Genomic DNA, 10,526 nt, shown 5'->3' on the forward strand with positions numbered 1-10,526 from the left:
CATTGAACAGGGTAGAGGGAGAAACCTTCACTTAGGGTGAAAAAGTAATTGCCAGAAAATCGAAACTGATTACATAGGTGAAACATGAAGTTTTGTCAACAACCCTTTTCTCAATTCCATTATTGCTATGAAATATGAATAACGGAGATGGACAGGAACTTCAAATTGAAAACAGTTTCATAATTTAGGACTTGATAGTCACAGCAGTGGTAAATAAGATGAAATATGAAACTGACATGAAGGCACAAAATATCATCAGGATTAACATAAGATTAGATTAGACGGAATATGAGAACATGGGCATCAAAAGAAACAATCCTCCAATGAAATGCAGAGGCACCAAAGCCATGAATAAGAACAACGGGAAACCCTTCTCCTTGCACCACATAATGTATTCTATGACCCCGCCATGTCCAAAAATTGTACCCATCTGGCTTGAATTCCAATCTCTCAACCCCTATAAAAGAATTCGACTTAACCAAATTCAGAAAAAGAAACCCATATATGATATAATAATAAAAAAAGCGAAAGAGAACAGACCTTGAGCAGATTCGGTTATCAAAGAAGAACCCATAACCGAAACACCAGAAGCCACAATTCCTCCTTTCAAAGCGAAGCCCCTTCTGCTCATCTCACATTTGCTGCTTCCTTCAAGTACAGAAAGAGAGAGAGAGGTACTCAAATAAGTTTAATAGTTAGTGATTTCATACTAAAAAGAGAGAGTAGTGGGCTTACGGTGTTGATAAAAGCGTGCGGACGAGATAAATCTGTTGGGAAATGGGTTGAAGAGTTGGGTTCTGAGTGAAGAGGAAAGAGGAGCAGCACATGAAGAAGAAGGAGAAGAAGCCATTATTATGGAAGCTTAAAAGACAAAGCCAGGGACTAGGTTTGACAAGACAAATGATGGGAACTGTAGAGGAACTGAAACACAGATTTTTCTAGAGGAGTATAGGCAGCAGATTTTTGAAGTTGTAGTTTGAAGTTTGAACCCGCGGTTTATGTGGTTGGCGAAGCTTTGGTGTTGTGGCGGACTCCAAGCCAGATGAGACTGTAAAGACCTCTGTTTGCCTTTCCAACAGAAACGGTCCTTTTTTGTTTATTTATTTATTTATTTTTAAATATTTACTGACACTGTTGTGATTACCATTAAAAATAAATAATTAAAGGTTAGATTAGGTAAAGTAGAATTCTATCTTGTATAAAAATAAATAAATAAATAAATAATTAAAGTCAAATGAGATCTTTTTCTATTGCTTCTCGGCTTTTCTGTTATTTCTCATTTAAATTACATAAATTGTTTTTTAGATATATTACAGCCATAGTTTCTCAAATAAAGAAGATGCAGTCATGATACAACAAATTCTAAGTGACAGTGATAAGTTGTTACATGTTATTATTGATGGGGCAAAAAAATATTTTAAGTAGCACATTTAAATTAGAACTAATAACAACTAATCTTTTATAATTTGTTGTGACGATGTTATAAAAATATTATGGACATAACACTACTCTAAATTTTTTAAGATAAATTTAATATTTTTTATTATGAAATTCAATAATATAACCAAAAAATTACTACAACCGCATACTAAAAGTTAGCAAAGAAGAGTAAAAAATCTTGTAACTCAACTAACTAATTAGTGATATTATAATTAAACTAACATTTCAACCAAAATACTTGATATTTCCATTAAAAAAAAAAAATTGTTTGATCTTCATTTAGAGAAAACGGTAATTATCCATTAAACTAACATCTAAAGACTAAAATTTAAAAATAAAAAACTTTCAGTCCTATTCGATCTAATTTGGTCCTATTTGGTCCACCTCGATTCATCGGTCCACTTGTTCATATTTGGTCCATTTTGGTCATGTTCGATTCTATTTGGTCCATTCTATCCACCTTGGTCCACTTCAATGATATTCGGTCCACTTCGGTCCTATTTAGTCCATTCTATCCACTTTAGTATTATTCGGTCCTATTTGATCCACTTTAGTATTATTCGGTCCTATTTGATCCACTTCAGTTCTATTCGGTCCTAATCGGCCCAATTTGGTCTTCTTCTTTTCTTTTTTCTTTTTAGGACAGTCCACTTTGGTCTTATTCAATCCACTTCAGTTCCATTCGATCCATTTTGGCCTTATTTGATCCTATTCAATCCACTTCAGTCTTATTTGATCTATTTAATTTTGTATTTTTTCCACTTTGGTCGTATTCAGTGCTATCCAATTTGGTCCACTTCGGTCTATTTGGTCCATCCTGGTTTATTCGATCCTATTTGGTCCAACTCAGTCTTATTAGGTCCATCTTGTCCACTTTGGTCTTATTCGGTCCTATTTAATCCACTTTAGTCCTATTAGGTCCACTTTCATCTAATTTGGTCCATTTTGTTCACTTTGATCTTATTTGATCCTATTTAATTCATTGTGGTTTTATTCGGTTCACTTCTGTCTTATTTGTTCCATCTTGTCCACTTTGGTTCTATTTGGTAATTTCAGTCCATACCACTTTGGTCTTATTTGGTCCTATTTAATTTACTTTGGTCTAGTTTGGCCTTATTCGGTCCATTATATTCACTTCGGTCTTATTCGGTCCAATTTGGTCTTATTTTGTCCTATTCAATCCACTTTGGTTCTATTTAGTCCTATTCAGTCCACTTCGGTCCATTCTGTCCACTTTGGTTCTATTCGGTCCAATTCAATCTTATTCGGTCAATTTTGTTCACTATGGCCTTATTTTGTCCTATTCAATCCACTTTGATCCTATTCGGTTCATTTGGTTCTATGCAGTACAGTTCAGTCTTATTCAGCCCATTTTGTCTATTCTGCCTCATTTGGTCCACTTTGGTTCATTCGGTATTATTCGGTCCACTTTAGTCTAATTCAATCAACTTTGGTCCTATGCTGTCCACTTTAGTCATTTGGTTCTATTTTGTCCACTTCGGTCCATTCAGTGCCTTCAATCCATTTTTATACACTTATATAATGGGAAAATGTAGGTTTGGGTTGAGAGCATCTATTCTAAATCCAAATTATATATATATATATATATATATTGTGCACACCCAAGATATGGATAGCTGACTCCACCTATACTTTGGCTCACAATCTATTTGTATGGTGAACTTTAGGTTTTCTACTATGGGTAGTCCTTTGCTCGAAGACCCAATTACACACTCTAGATTATGCGAACCCTTCTCTTTTTCTCACAAAGTCGCTCCCCCTTTTTCTCTTAATACTATTACTCCACTTACTCTCAATGTTTCCTCCCTAGAGTTCTCCCCCCCATTCCTCATTCTTTTCTCCTATTTATAGGCTAAGGTAAGTGGAGGTGTTATGATTACTTCACTCGTGTGGATGAGGGTCCAATTATATTGTTTCTAAGTGGTCTTAGTGGATGTTCTGTCGGAAACAATGGTAATGACATTGGAATTGATTCTTGCCACCAAAAGGCTGTTCAACAGAGATACTCCCTAAGGCACTACTGGACCACTGGGACCTTGTATCCTCGAGCAATATCACTCCTGGGAGGGGCTTGCTTTTGGCGTTCGAAACATAGTGGCCCCAATACGATTTAGGGCTCAGACCGGGCCTCGAGGTGCATTCGGACTGAGGCCATTGATCCAATAGGGGTTGGGTCAGGCATTTGTACTTCAAGGCTAGGGTTCATGGTCCAACAGGCCTAGGGCCCTGTCCTGTACATTACCACGAGGTTGGGGTCCAAGGCCCAATGGGCCCAGGACCTTGCCCCGTACATACATACATACATATATATATTAAACTCGCAATATCTAAAATCTTAAGCATAACATTTATTATTACTACACTCTTATTAAACTATATTAACACTGCACGTTGGTCTACTTTAGTTCTGCTAAATATAAGTGAAAGTTTTTCTAAACATGAAGAATATGAATATACAAATGTATTCATTAGGGCGATTACTCATTTATTTTAACGTCATTATTTTTAAATAAATTATATAAAATTGATTATACCTTCAAGCAAAAATATATATATAATTTTTATTTAACTATCCAATGCAATGCACACGAGATTACGACTAGTTGGCTCATAAAATTTAAAAAATGAGTGGAATTAGACCTTATGTTAACTGTGTGATAACATTTTTAATATTAAAAAAAAAAATTAAAACCTATTTTTCCACGTTAGCAAACCCATGACCCGTTTTACTACCCAACGAATGACCCGTTACGAAATGGGTCTTCCCCAATAAAAACGGTCAGTCGTCTCAACAATGTGATGAACAGTTAATGAGAGAATGAAAAAACGGTGAGTAGTAGTATGTGTGATTTATGGCCGCCCTTCTCTTCTTCGTTTCTGCCATCACTCATCACTCATTAGTCATTACTCACAGTCAACTCTTTCTTCTTCTTCTTCTTCGGATCTAAAACGCATTTCTCTCCCCCCGATACGACGGCGTTCTCAGCTACCGCCACCGGTTAGGTAGCTGAAGCTGGGAATGCCCCCCCTACCCCTACCGTTACCGTAGCACTGCGATAAGGATGCCACGTGGCACCATTCCAAACTGGTAATGCTCCTCTTCTTAGCTCCTACAGCCACAGTAGGTAAACCACACTAATCCCTAGCACTTTTTAGGCTTTGGCTTTGGATTCGATTAATAATAAAAAAATTTGCCAATTTTTCCGCTATGGAAGCTCCGGTTAAGTTCTTCTGTGGTAACTCCATTCTCAACCGCCAAGTCTTTGCCAAAACGGCCCCGTATTACGCGTCTTCTCTCATTTCACTTCACCGCCGAAACGACGCCGTAACAAGACCAAGACCGAGACCGAGACCGAGACCCCAATGCGCGCTTTCTCTCACTGCCTCTTCTTTCTCAGCCAATCCTATAAACCCTAACCCAAACCCCTTCTCCTTTTCGTCTCTTCTATTTTCCAACCCAATCTCTACCACCAACAATTACTACGACCAATTCCTCGCTCGCTCATCAAACGACGGCGTTTTCGCGTGGAGTCGTGCTCCGGAGAGATCCACCACCAATGGTGGAGTACTTGTGGGTGACAAAGGGCCGGTAGTGACGGTGGTGTTGTTGGGTTGGCTCGGTTCCAAGACCAAGCACCTCAAGAAATACGTGGAGTGGTACAATTCCAGGGGCTTTCATGCGTTGACTTTCGTGGTCGATGTCGGCGAGCTGCTATGGTTTGATTTAGGCCACAGAATTGAGCAGAGAATCGCGGCTTTGGCCAACGAGCTTGTATCCTGGGTTTCGGACAAGGAAGAGGATGGTAGAGAACGCTGCTTGGTTTTCCACACATTCAGCAATACCGGTTGGTTTGTGTAGGTTGATTGCTCTCTTAAAACTTTGAAATTACGCTTTCATTGGTTTTAAAGGATTGCGTGTCGGTGTTTATTAATTGTTGTTTGCCTTGGTTTTTTTTTTTTTTTTTGGCAGCTATGGTTCCATTCTTGAGATTTTGAAGGGTAGAGAAGATCTGATGGAAAAGGTTAAAGGATGCATTGTTGATTCGGGAGCAGCGGAGCCATTTAATCCTAAGGTAGAAACTAAAAAATTGAAAAACATCTACTAGTCTAATATGTTTGATTTCATGAATGTACATTTTGCAATTCTTATTGTGTTTTGCGTTGCAGCGGTGCCTAATTGAGGGTGATAGTAGCTTTTGATTGATAGACTATGCTTCTTTTATAATTGTTCTGTAGCATTGTTAATATAGCTTAAAGATGAAAGATGTGTGTGTGTGTGTGTGTGGGTGGTTGTGGATGTGTTTGTTTATTTTAGATAATGGTTTGCAACTAGATGAAATGAATCAATACTCACTCATTGCATGGGGCCAAACATCATACCATTTTTTAGTTCAGTGAAAATTTTGTGTCTCACAATTAGAATTGGAAGCACCTTTTAGTAAGTTTAATCATGATTGTAACTTGTCCGCAATTATTTCTACTCAAGGCTTTGATGAATTGCTATGCCATTTAGATGGGTTGTTAAAGCAGATGATTGGCATAGCAATGCATGAGCTTATTTCCTCCCTCTTTCATTCCTTGATAATAATAACACTCTACAGCATGATATAAAATTTTCTTCATTCTAACCAAAGGAAAAAAATGAAAAACAGGAAACATCAATCTTCAAGCAAGCCAGTAACATAGAGTCATTTGCTTTGTGTTGAAAGTGCTCTTTTTTACATCTATTTAATTACTTGGTTGTTTTTCTTTGCCACTTTTATGCCTTAGATGATCATTAATGATTCTTCTCTTCTTGGACCACTATTCTCATCTTTGAAGCATTCTTTTTTTCCCAAGTAAAGGTCATATTAATCTAAGTAGAAAGCAGTTTCTGCAATATTTAAAAAGCAGAGCTGCAGTTCTGTACATTGACATTGGACGGGGAGAATTCTTAAATAGCGATAATGTGACTTTTAAGTACATTCAACTGTGCTAATCACCCCAGTCAGTCCAAATAAACTATTATCGACCTGGCCTGGTTTGAAAGCAGCTTGAGATGAGCCAAGGTTCTCTTAAAAAGATGATGAAATTTACCAGTTTGAATTTCTCTTCCCCACTCTCCTTGGGCCAAAACTTACTGATTTAATTTTTTTTTTTTTTAAGATAATGAAATTTGTTTCGCTTAAATACACTATTGGTCCCTAATAAGCACAAGCGATTTTAGTCCCAAAGTTTAAAGTGATCTTTTTTAGTCCCTTAAATGACATGGCCAAACAAAAAATTGACACATCGTCACTCCTTATGGACTAAAAGCGACCATTTTAAGTTTGTTAGGGACTAAAATCTATCACTGAAACTTCAAGGACTAAAAAACTCATGAATTAAAGTTTAGGGACCATCAGTGTATTTTGACCAATTTGTTTTTACATGGTAGCAGCTCTACTCTTTGATTTTATTAAAGTTGCAATTGTAATTGTGAATAATGCTAAACTTTACAACCCTTAAATTTTAATTGTGAATAATGTCTATCTTCACGACAACCCTTGAATTCTAAAAAACCATCACTAAATCAATACCAACTTTAAATCTTTAATGCAAGTGGGCAATGTATGTATGAGAAGATCTTTGGAAGCTGAAAGTTCTTGAGTTCCTTGAAAACTTGTTTCAACCTTGTTCAAGGTTTCAATCATGTTCCAACATGATAGAATTGCCATTTTTTCATACTCGCATCATGATTCAAGCAAGGTTTTGGATGGACATGGAATATTTAGGTCTATTCCAGGACTAGGAGCATGACTTTGCATACAAGATCAAAGAGTGGGGCCCCAAATGCACATGTATTAATGTATATCTCCCATGATGTCCAAATATTTGTTAGAATCTCCTCTCTTCTTAAACACTCATAAAAGATATAAACACTTGTTGCTAGAATGTTTATATAGATTAACTTCTTTGATCACATTTTCCAACCTTAAGTAAAAGTAAGATTTCTGGCTTGTTTTAATTTATTCTGATTTCCAGCTTCAAATTACTTTGATTAGTGTATTGCTTGAGGATGTTATTAGCACTCTCATTCTGATAAGCTGCAAATATTTTGAACGATAACATGTCATAACCCTGACAGGTGTGGGCAGCTGGATTTTCTACTGCTCTACTGAAGAAGCAAAACTCTGTAATGAATGAAACCAGAAGTGAAGTGAGCTTGTCAAAGATGCAAGGGAATGAACCTCCAATGGTTGAAACTGTGATTCTATCAGTTTTAGAGAGGCTTTTCTCTGTCTTGTTAAAGTTGCCTGATGTTGAATCGTAAGTATCTACGTATTTTAACATTGCTATCATATTTTTCTACTAAATGGTCTGCAAGTATGTTGCTAGTCGTATCAATTATTCCCAAGATGACAAGTAACTGGCTTTTGTAGAAAACTGTCATATTATGATAGCAGTTAATTCTTTCTGGTTTCGCAGGAGGTTAACAAAGATTGTGTCCAACCTCTCACAAAACCAGCCTTATTGTCCTCAGCTTTACCTCTATAGTACAGCTGACAAAGTCATTCCGTTTCAGTCTGTAGAGATGTTTGTTGAGGAACAGAGGCAGACAGGGAGAAAGGTAAGGACTTTCAACTTTGGGTCTTCCCCTCATGTTGACCATTACAGGACATTCCCCAGCCTATATTCATCAGAGCTTCATAAATTCCTAAACGAGTGTTTTGCTGTAGTTAAGCAGTCATAACCGATTATCCAATTACAATTGTTATTTGCTTCAAGTATTGTTGTGGCATTTTTAATTCACCAGAGCAAATATAATCAGGGAATAATTGTCTACTCCTTACATTCTCCATGTGGTGATGGTTTATTACATTTTTGGACGGATGACCACTTGCAGTTGTTCTGAATGGAATGCTGCAATGCCATAGTTCATGATGATGTTTTCTAAATAATGCTCCCTTATTCATGCTTGTATTATTAGAACTGGAACAGATTTGATCAGAATTTCAAGACTTTCCATTGCTAGTTTCTCTAATGCATGTTGTGGCTCACATATTGTAATAATAGAATCGTAATCGAACTTTGGATAAATTAATATTTTGAATGTCGGAAGCTTTCTTTCCAATTGTTCTCTCCTTTGCGCCATAATTGTTTTGAAGTCATTTTTCTCATACAGTTTCTTCTCTTTTGTTATTCGAAAGGTGCTAATTATCATCAGCAAATTTTGAGAAAATTTTTATTTGTTTTCTCTACTTGGCTATGTGAGTGTGCTGTCTCCTCCTTGCGTGGTTATCGGTGGTGTTGGTGTAGCTTGTGTTGTTGCTCCTCCGTTCTCTATTTGTCTGAGTTTTTTTTGTTGGTGGACGCGGGTGATAAATGAAGACATGATTTCTAGGTGGGTGATTTTATTTTTTATTTTTTATTTTTTATTTTTTGAAGGTACTATGTCAGTGTTAAAATGTTGTTTATAACATACTATTCAAAGTAGACCCATACTTTAAAATAGCTTCAAAGCAGCCCCAGTTTTTACATTTTTATTTTAACAATTATTTTGCCAGAAACAACCATTTTAGGAATCAGAGCTGAAATAATTTGATTTTATGGACTCGGCATTTTTAGGGGAATAAACCAAAGTGGGGAGGTGGTTCTAAATTAAACAAAGAAAGATATAATTCCATAGACGAGGGTGGAAGAATTTGAACCTGACATATCCGTTAGAAACATTAGAAAGTGAAAATTAAGCAACAAAGCTTTTGACACCATTATTACCAACTAAACAAGTTAAATTCGAGTACAATAAAATATCAAAATTTAAGGCTATGTTTGGTAACCGTTTTTTTCCTCAATTTTCTGTTTTCAAAAACAATTTTCTATTTCTTAAGGCAAAAAACTTATTTGGTAACTTATTTTAGGCAAAAATCAAAAACTATTTTAAATTTCTATATGGTGAAGGAAACTGAAAATAAGTTTTGAGCTGTTTTTATGTTTCAGTTTTCACTCTCCTTAGAAAACATGCTAGTTACACGGTCTATTAATGAACCAGCACACTAGTTTGATCCACATGACTGACAAAACTTTTCCCGCACTTCCACTTTTTTTCACTCAATATTTAGCACCTAAATCGTATCTGATGAACACTTATATCTTCCTCTGCACCTCCACTTCCTCTGTGCCTCCATCTTCCTCACTGAGAAAACCTTGATTGAGAGAACCACTTGTAAGGTAAGTGATTAGTCTTCACCGGATTGTCCTTCAAGATTGTTTTTTTGTTTTTCATCAAATTCTACTATTCCTTTTCTATTCATTATCTCTCCTTTTCTTTTCTTTTCTTTTTTTTTTTTTTTTTTTTTTTGGTGTGTGTGATGTAGTAGGTTTGTGTGGGTCTGTCAGATTTTTTGAAGAGCTTTATAATTTTAGGGACCCAATCACTCAAAGGTACAGGTCTTTTCCTTTTTTCTTTGTTTATGGATTATTACAAAATTGCTAAAGCATTGGTATGAAATTGATTCCCTAGCATTGATGCCACGTTATAAACTTTAGTTATTGATTATCTTTTATAACACTTGATCATAGTGTTATAGTTTCAGTCTTACTTATATGATTAAAGTTTCAGGTTTGAATGTTATATACAAAATATTTGATTTTATAATTCCTCTAGGTGTAAGGATTTTAAATACTTTGGAGCAAATGTGTTTTTGAATTAGAATAAATATAATTTAAATAAAAATTAACCAAACAAAACAAAATTCAACTCTTTCAAAAACAACTACCAAACAAATTTCCCGAATTTTGTTTTTGAAAAATGTGTTTTTCCTTTCAACTAAACCAAACGTGTCTTTCATTTTGAAAACAGAAAAAAAAAAAAAAAAAATTGTTTTTTCTTTTTCTTTTTCCCTTGAAAACAAGAAAATGAAAACAGTTATCAAACATGACCTAATTCTTTCATGCTAATTGTTGTGCTAAAGTAACCAATTTAATTGTATATTGTTTTTTAAAGAAAAACAAATTACTCTAAAATGTAAAATGTGAGGGACAATTTAAATTGGACCCTAAAATGATGTCATAACGAATAAGTTTTATTGTTTTAACCTCAAAGT

General features: G+C 35.6%; 2 protein-coding genes across 7 annotated transcripts in view; one reads left to right on the forward strand and one right to left on the reverse strand.

Annotated features, from left to right (window-relative positions):
- The window catches only part of LOC126732493 (pheophytinase, chloroplastic), a 101,528-nt gene extending 100,555 nt beyond the window's left edge, over positions 1 to 973 (reverse strand). Inside the window, exon 1 of one of the 3 annotated variants that reach the window (XM_050435392.1) lies at positions 736 to 973. In XM_050435392.1, coding sequence (XP_050291349.1) covers positions 736 to 850 — 115 coding nt within the window. In that variant the 5' untranslated portion in view covers positions 851 to 973. The remainder of the gene's footprint in view (positions 1 to 735) is intronic. The other 2 variants (XM_050435386.1, XM_050435382.1) reach the window with 2 other exon arrangements.
- Positions 1 to 8,554, forward strand: part of LOC126732491 (uncharacterized) — a 48,052-nt gene extending 39,498 nt beyond the window's left edge. Inside the window, exons 2-6 of one of the 4 annotated variants that reach the window (XM_050435377.1) lie at positions 4,465 to 4,586; positions 4,677 to 5,316; positions 5,432 to 5,534; positions 7,568 to 7,749; positions 7,909 to 8,554. In XM_050435377.1, coding sequence (XP_050291334.1) covers positions 4,553 to 4,586; positions 4,677 to 5,316; positions 5,432 to 5,534; positions 7,568 to 7,749; positions 7,909 to 8,173 — 1,224 coding nt within the window. In that variant the 5' untranslated portion in view covers positions 4,465 to 4,552 and the 3' untranslated portion in view covers positions 8,174 to 8,554. Of the gene's footprint in view, positions 1 to 4,328; positions 4,587 to 4,652; positions 5,317 to 5,431; positions 5,535 to 7,567; positions 7,750 to 7,908 lie in introns of those variants that run through there. The other 3 variants (XM_050435376.1, XM_050435378.1, XM_050435379.1) reach the window with 3 other exon arrangements.
- The last annotated feature ends 1,972 nt before the right edge of the window (positions 8,555 to 10,526 follow it).

This window comes from Quercus robur, chromosome 6, assembly GCF_932294415.1.
Source record: "Quercus robur chromosome 6, dhQueRobu3.1, whole genome shotgun sequence".
Taxonomy (NCBI): Eukaryota; Viridiplantae; Streptophyta; class Magnoliopsida; order Fagales; family Fagaceae; genus Quercus; species Quercus robur.